The sequence below is a fragment of the Sus scrofa genome, chromosome 9, assembly GCF_054392235.1.
Source record: "Sus scrofa isolate SSC_HxYL_T2T_F1_AM1 chromosome 9, Sscrofa_HxYL_maternal_Yorkshire_Landrace_v2.0, whole genome shotgun sequence".
NCBI lineage: Eukaryota > Metazoa > Chordata > Mammalia > Artiodactyla > Suidae > Sus > Sus scrofa.
In genome coordinates, this window is record NC_139391.1 from 1,717,019 (window position 1) to 1,731,323 (window position 14,305).

Genomic DNA, 14,305 nt, shown 5'->3' on the forward strand with positions numbered 1-14,305 from the left:
CAGGCTGGGGTGGGAGGTGCATGCTAGGGCAATCCAGCAGATTAGCCAGAGCTAGAGGCAGATGTGAGGAGGGGTTTCTCCTCTCCTCGATGGCTGTCACTGCCCTACTGGGGGCAGGGTCATGTCCAAAGTTGCTGGAACAGAAGCCCTAAGTGTTGGGTATGAGCTGGCTCTGTTGCAACTGTGTGCTCTCCCTGCTGCCAGGAATAGCACCTATTCCCCAGAGGGGAGCAGTGCCAGAGCCGGAGGCTCTGCCGTGGACATTCATCATGGGCTGCACACTGGGGTGGTCACTGGTACCGGGTCAGAGTCCCACACAATTACAGTCTGCTTCCTCTGCCTTGTTCCCGGGAGTGGGCAGGAGGGCATGTGCTCATCAGGAGTGGATTCTAGGTTTTGTGCATCCCTCCTGCACGTCTCAGTGTGGTTCAAACCAGCAAAGGGAAGACATCTTCCCAGGGTCAGAAACCCGGGCTGGGGTGCCCAGTATGTGGTTCCAACAGCTCGTTCCCCCAGGAGGATGTCCAGCCCATGAAATCCCCTCCTCCCCTGTGTCAGCTCCCAGGTGCACTGGTCCTGATCTGACTCTTCCCTCCCTCCCTGACTCCTGGGGATCTTCTTCTGCCGCCTTGAGTGTACGAGCGTTCCTGTGAGTCTCCAGTTCGTTTTCAGTGAGAAGTCCTCCACAGGCAGATGGATTTTCAGAACGTTCCTGGGGGAGGTGAGCCCCGTGTCTTCCCACTGCACCACGCTGATCTCCTTCTGTTCAGCCCCTCATGTATATGTCTGATCCTGAATTCTGCTCTGTGTTACTAGATGTATGCATTTGGCAGAAACAGGCATCTTAAGCTTAGGGAGGCCAACTAGGAAATATCGACTCTTGCTCCCATAGCACCCATCAAACATTCCCTTGTGATGCTGAGAGAGATGAAAACATGGACAACTTCTCTGCTGTGTTTCATCTTAAGAGGTGCCGTCCGATTTCCCTTGCGTTTGGACGGGTCTCGTTGGCATGAGTACACAGGGAATACCATGGAAATAATGATCTGGGAATGTTGCATCTCAGTGACGAGAGCCTTTGTGGCCCTGCCTGGGTCTGCTGGAGGATTTCCTCCTGGAGCTCATGGCTGCCCCGTGGAAGTTTGACTACCCCCATTAAAACCACGTGGAGAACTCTGAGAGAACATGCTGTGGGTGGGGGGGGGGTGCTTGCCAAGGGGTATATGTCAGTCTGAACAGATTTGGGCATTAATGTCGGTCACTGATCTTTGACTTGAATCAACTCTCCATTATTGATGTTCAAATGGACCTCAGGTGAGACACAGGAGATCTGGGAAGACTCTGACCTCTGAGTTATGGGTCCCCACATCCAGAGAAAACTAGTCTTGGTATTCAGAACGCAGAGTTCCCATACCTAAGTTCCAGGAAGTCATGGGAGTCAGGATGCACCTGGAACTTTTACAGGACAGTCACCAGTGCTGTGTGCCACAAATCCAGTGTTGGAGTGACATCTGGAAAGAGGCTCAAAGCAAGTGATGATTCTGTCTCTTGGCTCAATTCTGTCATTTGCATGAAAGCACGAAGTCATGTGTTGCCGAGACCATTCCTGCCTTTAGAAGCTGACAAGGTCAACTGGAAGCCTGCCAACTGGAATAGCTTCATCTTGGAGGACACTTTCATGTGATATGGTGATGGATTGAGTAGTTATTAATGACCGAATGGGATTCTAGTACTGTTCCAATAGATTTGTTCTTTGATGATCATTTTGCTGTGCGGGGTCCGTAACAGCACATTAGTTAGTGAGCTTTTATGCACTATAAATACATCTTTGCTCTCTGTTCCCAGCTTCTGACAGAGGGCTCCTAAAACCCTTGTAATTCCCTGGATGACAGGAGTGGTAGATGCTCCTAACCTTTTATTCTATTATTTGGTCTTGGACCATGGTTGCTGATACAGGACTCCTAAATCCTTTAGAATTTCTTGAGTGTCTTCTGTTCTGAGAGCTCTTGGTAGGATCCAGGACAGCTTCAAGCCGGGGTCTGTGCATCAAAAATGGCAAACCGTGATTACAAGTTTGTACCTTTATTTCCACTTCCGATTCTTCAGGGAGAATGGTGGAGCTTGAAACTGACTAAATATTGATCCCTAGCCTCCATACAAATGCTAAGCTATGGAGAGGAGAGGGTCCAGGTCGGTGAGCAGATCCATGTACCAGGAGGGTGGTGCTCTCCAGCTTCATGGTGATAGAAGCTCCTGCCCTAGGAAGCCCCCAGACCTGGTGCTGTGTGTCTCTGCATGTGGCTGCTCATTTGTCTTTTACAACATCTCTTGTGATAAACTGGTAAGTGTAAGTGAATATTTCTTTGAGTTCTGTGAGACATTCCAGGAAATTATCAGACCCGGGAGAAGGTTGTGGGAAGCCCTGACTTGGTAGCCTATGGACCCATTACTTGTAGTTGTGTCTGAAGGGAGGGGAGTCTGTTGGAACTGAGCCCTTAAACGTTTGAAGTCTGACCTGCAGTTAGTGTCATAGTTGATGGAAAGAATAGAGCATCACGTGGATATTCTGACATTTAATGTATTTTATTTTCCATTTGGTGGGAATAGGGGTAAACGCACCACCCATGTTTTATAAATAATGCTGTGCATGAAGAATGCTCCATTACCCTTTGTTTAATCATTTCAAACGTAGTATCTTTGGTGATTTTTACAGTTTGTTACATAGTTTCCACTTAAATTGTGCAATGATACTATATGTATTATGCATTTCCATTTAGTAGTAGTCAATGAATATTTTCCATTTTGTTGGTTTTCCGATGGAGTTTCTCAGGCGTCATGACTCTCACTCCACTATGGTGAGACAGGAAATTTTATGATCTAAGATGTGCTTTTAGATGCTTTAAACAGTTGTCTTTGTTAAGACTTCTAATACTCCAAAAAAAAAAGTCTCTTTGCAATTCAAGTCTATGGTGATGACATAAAAATTGGAATATTACTATGCAAGAAATACATTTAGTACAACCTTTGACAATGGTTCTAGTTTTTGTATGGGTACTGATTTCTTAATAAGTCTAGCTTCCGGAACTCTGGTTGTAGTTAAAACATTAATTACAATGCTTAGAATGAAAAGATCCACTTTTTAATCTCTACAAATAAGGAAGTTGCAATTACACCAAAAAGGAGTTTACTTTCAACATGTGCTTAAATTTGGATATGATTTCAGGCAATTCATATGATTGTGGTGTCCAGACCTGATTTCCTATGGATGGGAATCAATCCAGTTTTCCCATTCTCACCCTTGTTTTGGGCTCTTGACATCCTCGACCTTGTTGGGGGAAGAGTTTGTTCCAAAGACGAAGCCACAGGGACAGTTTAGGCTTGCTTCTCCTGGTCACATCCACTAGATCAGTAACGGGGCTGAAGTCATTGGCCTGACCGGGTCTTATAGTGTAGAGCAAGAGCGGGGAATCAGAGGACTTGAGTCCATCGGCCTCCAGACAGACTATTGGCTCTCCAAGACTCTCTCAGTAATCTCATCTGTGAATGGAGGTGAATTCATAATACCAGCATCGTGAGGTTGCTGTGAAAACTAAATGAAGAGGCCTTGTGGTTTGGACCCAGACATTCTGGATTCAGACCTTGGACCCCAGCTTCCTAGCTGCCTGATTTTGGATATCTACATGTCTGTGTGCCCCTAGATGATTCATTTTTCAAATAGACATAATAGTACTACTTAGGATTTTGGGGACAAAGCAACCAGTTCCTATCCCAATGTGCTTAGAGCAGGGTTGGCTACACACTATTGTTTGCTAAAGGAATGAAAGAAAAAGTCCTAGGCACCCACAGGTGTTGATACACGATGGTGACAATTATTGCTATCATTATTTCTGTTTGTAACATGTGTCCCAAACAGTTTACAGGAGTATGAGCGAGAGGGTTAGAAGTGTGATTTTACTTTAAGGACTCAGCCTGCAGCATTTGGTTGCTCACAGTAGTGTGATACTGGTAAAATGAAGCAAAAAAGAAGAACAGTTTACAAGTCACTAGAAAGGCTAAGAATGAGTCCTACTGAGATACTCTGAGAGTGGTCTTCCTCAGGGCCTCCTTTACATCTCTGTTCCGGAGGCTGTAGATGAGGGGGTTCAGCATGGGGATCACCACACTGTAGAACACAGAGACCACCTTGTTCTGGTCAGTGGAGTAGCTGGACTTGGGCATCACATAAATGAAGGTAAGACTTCCATAGTAGAGAGTAACGGCTGTGAGGTGGGAGGTGCAGGTGGAGAAGGCCTTGTGTCTTCCTTCAGTGGAGGGCATCTTCAGGACGGTGATGAGGATGCGGATGTAAGAGAGAACTATGACAATTCCTGTGACCACGATGATGGACCCAGAGGAGATGGAAGGGAGAATTTCAAGAACAGAGACATCTGAGCAGGAAAGTTTCACCAAAGGGGAGAAATCACAGAAAAAGTGGTCTATCTGATTTGGTCCACAGAAGGACAGACTCAACAAGCAACTAGTAAATATCCAAGCATTCACACACCCACCCAGATAGGAAGCCCCCAGTAAGAGGACACAGACTCTTGGGGACATGTGGGTGGAATAGAGCAGGGGCATGCAGATGGCCACATAGCGATCATAGGCCATGGTGGCCAGCAGGAAGCCATCAGTTGTCCCAAAGAAAACCACAGAAAGGAGCTGGGCCTCACAGCCAGCGGTTGTGATGGCCACTCCATGTCTAAGGAAACCTCTAAGCATCACTGGTGTGACTGATGTGGAAATACCACTGTCTACTGAAGCCAAATGGCCAAGGAAGAGGTACATGGGGGTGTGAAGCTGGGGACAGCTTTTTATTAAAAGAATTATGCTGACATTGCCTACTAAGGTGACAACATAGATGCCTAGAAATATCACAAAGCAGATGACACCAAGCACAGGATCCTCCGTGAGCCCCAAAAGGATGAACTCTGTCACACTGCTGTGGTTTCCAGCCTCCATCTCTCCTGTGGGTTGTTCCTGTTGAGGGAAATGGGAATATTCCTTTGTTAAAAATAGTGTCATTCTGTACATTTCCAGTTGTCCTTGGTCATTCCTTATACTCATTGACAGTAATTTCGTCCTCTCTCCAGCTTCTAAATATGGTGCTCTAGATGATTTTTCCCTCTTTCCTCTTTGCATAAAAGAAGAATGATTCCACCTTCCTTTTCTTGATCTCTGCTTCATTGTATTCCTTGTATAATATCTCTTTTAAAACACCTCTGCAACCTTGCCTTCTAGGCAAATCTGTCTCCACAGGTCTAGATCTATTGCTTCCCTTTTCTCTTGGAAGTCTCCAGGTGCAAATGCCACAAATACCTCCAGCACCAAACCATCCTTTCCTTGGACCACTCCGCCTATATTCTGTATCTGTGGAATGACAGCACAATCTACCCAGTCGCTCATGTCTGAAACCCGAGAGCGATCCTAGCCTTCTTCCTCTCATGAGCTACATCTCATAAAACCCTATTGATCTTACCTACAGTTACCTCCCTATTTTATGTGCTCATCGCACTTCCATTCCGATATCCTTACTTTACTTGTGGCCCTGGTCATTATTCTGCTTAAATGATCTCTTCCCCTGCATTTTTCTCATGCCCTTAAAATTTACCGTCTATCTCCCAAAGTGGTCCATTGCTATAGGAAAGAGCAAGTGATACCACAGAGGTTCTTTTCATCTTTCAGCACTTCCTCCAGCCTCCAGGATGCACCCTGACCTGTTGAGTGCAGCACAGTGCACACATTCTGAGGTCCCTCCTGCCTGTGACACGTTGCTTGTCCCTTGGGATGGTCCCATCCTACCCCTGCACTGATCCAACCTTCCTGAACTATTTACAGTGCCCCCACACACACGAGTTCCCCCATGCGCTCTGCTCTTTGGCCTTCGCTGCTTTTTCTCCCCCTCGAAGAGCTCCCATCCTCTCAGTACTCTGGGTGACCTCCACTCCTTGTTCAAGGTCCTCTCTCTCCAAAGTCTTCTCTGACTTCCAAGGGTTAGCAGAACACTTTCCCGTGGCTTGACATCGTGCCTTGAAGATGCCTAGATTCCCATTCTTTGCACTAGGTTGTGTTTCATTTTGTGTGTTTTTTGGTTGTTAACAGTAGTACACTGTCCCCAATTTATAAACACTCTCCTCAGTCAGTGTGTGTTCTGTCCCTGTGTAAGACATAACCTGTGTTTGGATATAAAATATGCTGAGAGGGCTTATGAGGTCAATTTCTTTCTGATTAGTGTGATAAGGATGCAGTGGGGAACACAAAATGAAAACAATTTATCTTCCCTGTCCAGAGAATCCAGGTCTTTCAGAGGAGAAAGACGGTGAACTTTTCATTAGTGTATGGAAGTTGCATAATTGCAGGATAAGTAAATTAATGGCTTAGGTTGTTTGTAAGTAAAAATCATATATTCATATAATTCAAAAATCCTTGACAATTCATATTATTCTTTTCCAGTCTGACTGTAGACACATGAGTGAACTGTTGTAAATTTGGTAATGTATGTTATGAATTTTCCCCTTTTATCTGTTTTAATTGAGATTTTATAAAAGTATTTATAAAACTTTAATACAACTATTTTTCTTTACCTTTCAATGGGAAATTTATGACATCCTTCCGCACATGCCTAGTTTCTGAGATCCGCTTGAGATTGCATGGAGTGCTGGACATTAGTCACCCACTGATTTTTGACATGTAACCATTGCCAACTTTTTGCTCATCAGAACTGGTAATTTTGCAAAAGGGACAGAGCATATGGAGAAGAACATTCCAAAAATATGACTTTTTTTAATGGCTGCACCCATGGCAAACAGAGCTTCCCAGGCCAGGGACTGAATCTGAGCCACAGCTGTGACCTAGGCTACAGCAGCAGCACCACAAGATTTTTTAACTGACTGCACCGGACTTGGGATTGAACCTCGACCTCCACCACCACCTAAGCCACTGCTGCCAGATTCTTAACCCACTGCACCACCGTGGGAACTCCATGGTATGGTTTAAAAATAATCCCATTGCTAGATACTTTTTCTTAAGAGTTATCTTCTGTGCTCCAATGCAAATGAATCCCCATGACTTGCAATGGTAAAAATACACAACCATTGTTCACGGTTTTGTTGAGTTCTTGGTTACAGTTTCACTAAAGAGTTTAATACCTTTTCTAGTTTTTGCCATTTGGTCGTGACAGAGGCAGTGTTTCTTTGTTTCAAGCAGTCCTGAAAAATCAGAATAGATGATAAATTATAAAGGATGACCTGGAATAATTACTGCAGTCCTAAGCAATAGTTTCAGGGTATACTAAAAATTCAGGAAAAGTTACAGAAGAAGTATTTATCAGAATGAGAAAACAGAATTATGGAAATAATTTTAAATCCTTTCAAATGTTATAAAATACAAAAATTGTGATTTATTTTAGTGCTCTAAAAACTTTCAGCATAAAATTTTAAGTATAACCATTATTTTTATTTAATTTTCTGGCATATAGAAATAGATTTACATTTTTAATCACCTTACATATTACTTGTAGTTATTCACATTTTCACTAAAATGTATCCCAAACTGTTTCCCAATTTCTTAATTATCTCTGTAACTGAAACGCTGGATGGAATATATGCCCAGGTCCTTAGTATGGCATAATGAAACTTCAAAAATATCACTAATGGCCTTTCTAAATGCATGCCTCAGAGTTCCCATCACAGCTCGGTGGTTAATGAACCCAACCAGTATCCATGAGGATGTGGATTCTATCCCTGGTCCCGCCCAGTTGGTTAAGGTATCAGGCATTGCCATGAGCTGTAGCACAGACCTCAAACATGGCTTAGATCTAGCATTGCTGTGGCATGGGCTGCAGCCCTGAAAAAGAAAAAAAAAAAGAAAAAAAAGCAAAAGCAAAAGGAAGGAATGGGTTTGATCTGTTTCATTAATCTTTATAAACTAAACTTAAATTACTCTAGTGACAGGCTAACGTACTACCAAGGGTGTTAGCTCTATCATGACAAATCTCTAGTCATAGCACTTCATCCCCCATGACATCAACGGCACAAATCACCTCCTTTCTACATCAAAACACTGAAATATCTGAATAGAGCCAGCACACACCTACTGCCTTCCCTTTTCCAAAAGTAAGACCCCATAGATCCTTTGGGCATTCCACCTGGGGCATAGCTTTCAGATCCCTCACCATTCTCCAGTCAGCCTATGAACAGGCTCTGGTCTGAGGAATGGGACCAAGCACTGGGCAGCATGTGTGCTCTTTGCCCTCTGACCCAAGCAGAGTTCAGTGGGGCCAACCGTGCCTTCACTGTTGGCTTCTGTCTGTGTGACAGCATCACGGAGGCTGGAGAGAGAAGATGCAAATCCTGGGAGTCCTAGTGGCCAGTGTTTTCACTTGCCCCTGACCTTCAATCTCTCTCATTCCCATGTCTTTCCATTTGTAAAATGGGAATAATTGTCCCTATAATGCAGCATTGTTGTCAGGTTAAGAGAAATGATATCTATAAAATACTCAGAGGTGTCTGCTCATACGCATCAGAGCTAAGTAAATTTTTATGAAACTATTTTTGTTGAAGATAAAGTGTTGATAGATTTTTAATGATTTAAAATGTTTTAGGAGCATTTTAGAGCATTTTAGACAGGGAGTACCGTGTCTGATGCCGTCTCAGTTCTGGGGTCTGGTGTTCATGGTCACTGCACAATATGACACCTGCTTCTGGTCCCTCCCTTCCTCTCCACTGGTTACCTTGTTTCTTTCTAGCGTATTGCATCATGACATCGCATTCCTGCCCCCCCACCTGGCACAGGGGTTCTAACTCTCCCCCAGCCTTTCCTTCAGGGAGTGGGTCCCTTTTGATGACAACAGGGGACACGGGGCTCTGTGCCTCATCCAAACTGAACACCAGGGCATTGCTTTCTGATTTCCTGTTCACGGCTGTGGCTACACAAGTTTCACTGTGACTGTGGCTGCTGAGACCATCCACACTTCCCTGGGGTCTCCTGAGCAGCCTGGTTTCAGGGCCCAGAAGGACCTTTCTGTGGTACAAACCTTGCTGAGGCCACAGTTCCACAGGGGTCAAGAACGAAAGTTGTTGAGAGAGTTTGGTTTCCTTTTAATTTCTCAATGAAGCCATCAAATTTGAAATTATTTAAAAAAGACCCATGACTACTGGACTCACCTTTCAGAGCCAGAGCTGCTGATGTGGATTCTGAAGAGCTCTTAATAGAGAGATGTTTCCCACTATGTTTACAAGTAGTTGTGCTCTGAACCTCTGGGAGTGTGAAATGCTGACTGTCGCCCTTCCTCCAGGAGCCCAGTTACAGACCTTCAGCCAGGGTGAGGGTGGGTGTCTGTGTGTGTGGTGGGAGGGAAGGAAGGCTCTCATAGAACAGGGCAAGTCCCCTGGGCTTTTGTTGCTTCCCCTGTGAGAAGAGGATTCCTGAGTTTGTTCCGCAGAAATGGCTTGTAGACTTGTGGCTCATTAAAGTGGCTTCAGCGGACGGTCCAGTTTCTAACAAAAGGTGTATTTGCAAAGATCCGGATGGACACTTTGTCCAGAGACTTGGAGAAAGAGTTCTTGGACTAGAAAGTTGTCTGGAGTTTGGGACCAGTGTCAGTGTTTTCTGTGCTCTGATTTTACCTGTGTAAACAAAAGAGTTCCTTTCACTGCGGACGTCAGGTAGTGGGGAAAGCCATGGAGTAAAAGGAGCCAGGAAGCAGACACGAAGCCCATTCCCCTGTCACTCAAAGTGCAGCCCAAGGACGGGTGCTGGTTCTCAAAGTGTTTGTCATCAGTCTGGTATGCAGCAAAGACAGAAATTGGAGGGAGCTCTTAAGCACTGTTAGGGAGTTTTGAGAATGTTGATTTAGGTGTATTGGCTTCAATAATTTAAAAGTTGTATTTATGCTTTTGTATATTACTTTTCCTTATTTAATGTTTTTAGTGGTCCTAGTTGTATGATCTTTCCCCAAATCACTGATCCATGGGGGCTTTTGGAAAAGGGATCCTTCCTGTAAAAGCAGTCTGAGCAATATTAGGTGTGGCCTTTGAATTCAGGTGACCTGGGTTCAGTTTGAGATATATGAGGTCAGGAAAATAGTTTACCCTCTTGGAGAGTCAGGTTCATGGTCTATAAATGGGGCTAAGGATTGGTATCTCATAGGCTGGTCATGAGATTTAAGTGGGGTAGCATATAATTACCTGGAAAAGGTATCCAGTTAGTGATGTGTTTCAAACGTGAGACAAATAGGAGAAAGTGCCTGGATGTGTTGTCTCTGATCAACACTCACCAGACGCATTCATCCGAGTTGGAAGGAGCCCTGTCACCTTCTGCAAAATATTCTATTTCCTCCTCAGTCCCCAATCCTTCACTTGTGATGTTCATGACATTCCAGCTACGGCCCCTGCTGTCTGCCCCATTGAGCTCCCTGCTATTCCTCATGCCCTGAGGACTTGCGCTCCTGCATCCCACATCATCTCTCCATCTCTACCTTTGTCATCAGCAAGGACAACTTCTAACCATTTGAGTATCTCCACGGACAATTTAACCTCTAGTTTCCTTTACTGTCTTGACTCCAATAATGTTTATTTTTCGAGTCGACTTAGGAAACCCTCAGTTATGATGTTTGTTATCCTAAATCTCCCTGAGATTAATCTTTGACTCACAACTTAACTGTATGTCTATAAAACCTCAGTGTTAAAGCTAAAACAGCCACAGACCACCAGAAACCTACCTATAGTCTGACAAACTCAAGGTTATTGGGTCAGTGTAGCGACGGAGGGCTCTCCAAAAATCATCTTGTGACTCTCAGTAATGGAGAGTAGGTACATAACTTTTAAAAAATTTCTAAAATTAAAAAATTAACTTACAGTTGATTTGCACATTTTCTTCAATTTCTGTTGTACAGCAAATTGACCCAGTCATAGCCAGTTCCCTGTGCTGAACAGTAGGACCCACTTGCCCATCCATTCCAAATGTCACCCTTTTCATCCACCAACCCCAGACTCTCCATCCATCCCAGACTCTCCATCCATCCCAGTCCCTACCTGCTCTTCCTTGGCAACCACAAGTCTGCTCACCATGGTCACGGTCATGGAAACCGCCTTGATGTCCTTCGACAGGGGAATGGATTAGGAAGATGTTATACATATATTCAAAGGAATACTACTCAGCTATAAAAAGGACAGAAGAATGCCAGGTGCAGCAGCATAGTGGGAACTAGAGATTGTCATACAAAGTGAAGTATGTCAGAAAGAGAAAGACAAATACCATATGATATGGCTTATATGTGGAATCTAAAATAAGGCACAAATGATCCTAACTACAAACAGAGATAGATCAGGGACATGGAGAGAGTGTCTTTTCTTTTCTTTCTTTTTTTGCCATAACCAAAGTATTGCAAATTTTTGCTACAGCTGCTGCCAGATCTTTAATCCACTAAACCAGGCTTGGGATGAAGCCTGTGCCTCACAGCAGCCCTATCCACTGCAGTCACATTCCTAACCTGCTGAGCCACAAAGTAAACTCCCAGGTGCATGCTTTTTGAGATATTTAGATTCTTATTGAAGGATACTGGGTATGGTCAGAGATTTTAGGGTTTGGTTGTGGACTGGTTGCTGTTTGTGTGGAGAGATTAGTGGCAGAGATTACTCTGAGCCTGAACACTGTCCTGAAATGGTGACCGTTTAGCAAATGAGTATTTCCTGTCGTAGGTTGAAACAGCCTTTCAGGCTTGGGTGCATGGTTGATAAAAAACAGAATTACTGAAAAATGAGGTCATTATGGCATATGTTTATTGTCGTTGCACAAATGCGGAAGAAATAACGTTTTCTAGTAACTTTGATTCTCAGTTACTCTATGTTCCCTTTCCCAGCCTGAAGAATGAGGGGGATATTTTTCAGCTTCAGCAAGTTTATGTTCTTCTGGAAACTACTTCCTTCTCCCATATTTACCTAGTTTATTGATATAAAATTGTGCTATCTGTTTTTAACCATCTTAATACCTACAGAGTGTATCGTTATTCACCTCTTTGTGCATCTTATGTGTATAATTAATATTATTACCTTTTTATTGATTCTTACTCCTACTGGCTTTTTACTTTGATTAAACTTTTCAATGATACTACAGATTTCTTTCTTTATGGGACATATTTCCTGTATCTTTCTGTTTTTTATTTACCTTGTTTCTTATGTAGTTTTTGTTCCTTTTCAAGCTTCCTGAGATTGAAGTTTATACTTTTGTCTCCAGCCGTTTTGTGAGGTTGGTTTCCACCGTATTAGCTCAATGGGCTCCATTCATTTGCATCAATTCTTACTCAACAGTTAGTTGTGATTTTGTGTTTATGTGAGAGGAAGGGAGCTCAAGTCCTTCTACTCTGCCATCTTCTCTGCTACCCCTTTCCAAAGCTGGAAGCACTGGAAATTTTTGTGGGACCCAGTGCTTGGGTAGGATACCCCAAAGTGTAATTGGTGAACTGCTAGTGGCTTAGTGTAGAATATCTATTTTTTTTTTTTTACTTTTTCCTTTGTGCTTCATCTAATTTCACATGTTTATAGGGTGCCAGGTGCAGAGTCCTTGCCCCTGGTACTTCAGACCAGAGTTCTCACTATGAGACAGAAAGCCCTCTGAAGCACTCCAGGCACAGATCATTGGCTTCATTATTTATTTATTTATTTATTTTCCTGCTGTACAGCATGGGGATCAAGTTACTCTTACATGTATATATGTTTTTCCCACCCTTTGTTCTGTTGCATTATGAGTATCTAAACATAGTTCTCAGTGCTACTCAGCAGGATCTCCTTGTAAATCTATTCCAAGTTGTATCTGATAACCCAAAGTTCTCCCCTCCCACTCCCTCCCTCTCCTGTCAGGCAGCCACAAGTCTATTCTCCAAGTCAGTGTTTTTCATTTCTGTGGAAAGTTTCATTTGTGCTGGATATTAGATTCCAGTTATAACTGTTATCATATAACTGTTATCGTATAACATTTATCATATAACTGGTTTTTTGTTGTTGTCCTTCTGACTCATTTCACTCAGGATGAGAGTCTCTAGTTCCATCCATGTTGCTGCAAATGGCATTATGTCATTACTTTTTATGGCTGAGTAGTATTCCACCGTGTATATATACACCACATCTTCCTAATGCAATCATCTGTCGATGGACATTTGGGCTGTTTCCATGTCCTGGCTATTGTGAATAGGGCGGCAATGAACATGCGGGTGCATGTGTCTCTTTTAAGGAGAGTTTTGTCTGGCTATATGCCCAAGAGTGGGATTGCGGGGTCATATGGAAGTTCTATGTATAGATTTCTAAGGTATCTCTAAACTGTTCTCCATAGTGGCTGTACCAGTTTACATTCCCACCAACAGTGCAGGAGGGTTCCTTTTTCTCCACAGCCCCTCCAGCACTTGTTATTTATGGATTTATTGATGATGGCCATTCTGACCGGTGTGAGGTGGTATCTTGTGGTAGTTTTGATTTGCATTTCTGTTATAATCAGCGATGTTGAGCATTTTTTCATGTGTTTGTTGGCCATCTGTATATCTTCTTTGGAGAAATGTCTATACAGGTCTTTTGCCCATTTTTCCATTGATTGATTGGATTTTTTGCTGTTGGGTTGTATAAGTTGTTTATATATTCTAGACATTAAGCCCTTGTCAGTTGCATCATTTGAAACTATTTTCTCCCATTCTGAAAGTTGTCTTTTTGTTTTCTTTTGGGTTTCCTTTGCTGTGCAAAAGCTTTTCAGTTTGATGAGGTCCCATGGGTTTATTTTTGCTCTTATTTCCATTGCTTTGGGAGACTGACCTGAGAAAATATTCATGAGGTTGATGTCAGAGAGTGTTTTGCCTATGTTCTCTTCTAGGAGTTTGATGGTGTCTTGTCTTTTATTTAAGTCCTTCGGCCATTTTGAGTTTATTTTTGTGCATGGTGTGAGGGTGTGTTCTAGTTTCATTGCTTTGCATGTTGCTGTCCAGGTTTCCCAGCAATGCTTGCTGAATAGACTCTCTCTTTCCCATTTTATGTTCTTGCCTCCCTTGTCAAAGATTAATTGACCATAGGTGTCAGGGTTTATTTCCAGATTCTCTCTTCTGTTCCATTGGTCTGTCTGTCTGTTTTGGTACCAGTACCACACTGTTTTGATGACTGTGGCTTTGTAGTATTTCTTGAAGTCTGGGAGAGTTATGCCTCCTGCTTGGTTTTTGTTTCTGAGGATTGCTTTGGCGATTCTGGGTCTTTTGTGATTCCATATAAATGTTTGGATGGTTTGTTCTAGTTCT

At 43.2% G+C, this 14,305-nt stretch overlaps 4 protein-coding genes across 7 annotated transcripts in view; 3 read left to right on the forward strand and 1 right to left on the reverse strand.

Moving 5' to 3' along the window:
- Nucleotides 1-14,305, forward strand: part of LOC100522627 (olfactory receptor 10T2-like) — a 277,947-nt gene that overhangs the window by 218,557 nt on the left and 45,085 nt on the right. The window lies entirely within an intron of this gene.
- The window catches only part of LOC110255358 (olfactory receptor 5P1-like), a 216,506-nt gene that overhangs the window by 142,867 nt on the left and 59,334 nt on the right, over nt 1-14,305 (forward strand). The gene's annotated exons all lie outside the window — the stretch shown is intronic.
- OVCH2 (ovochymase 2) overlaps nt 1-14,305 on the forward strand; it is a 500,449-nt gene that overhangs the window by 139,515 nt on the left and 346,629 nt on the right. The gene's annotated exons all lie outside the window — the stretch shown is intronic.
- On the reverse strand, nt 3,919-7,923 carry LOC100620542 (olfactory receptor 5P1-like). The gene is made up of 2 exons (XM_084978173.1): nt 7,055-7,923; nt 3,919-6,887 (listed from the first exon to the last, which is right to left on the reverse strand). The coding sequence occupies exon 2, from the start codon at nt 5,221-5,223 to the stop codon at nt 4,066-4,068; it is 1,158 nt and encodes a 385-aa protein (XP_084834299.1). The 5' UTR covers nt 5,224-6,887; nt 7,055-7,923; the 3' UTR covers nt 3,919-4,065.

What these genes read in the sequence shown, in the direction of transcription:
- LOC100620542 (XM_084978173.1), bottom strand. Translation starts at nt 5,223, where the DNA reads ATGAAGCAGAGATCAAGAAAAGGAAGGTGGAATCATTCTTCTTTTATG.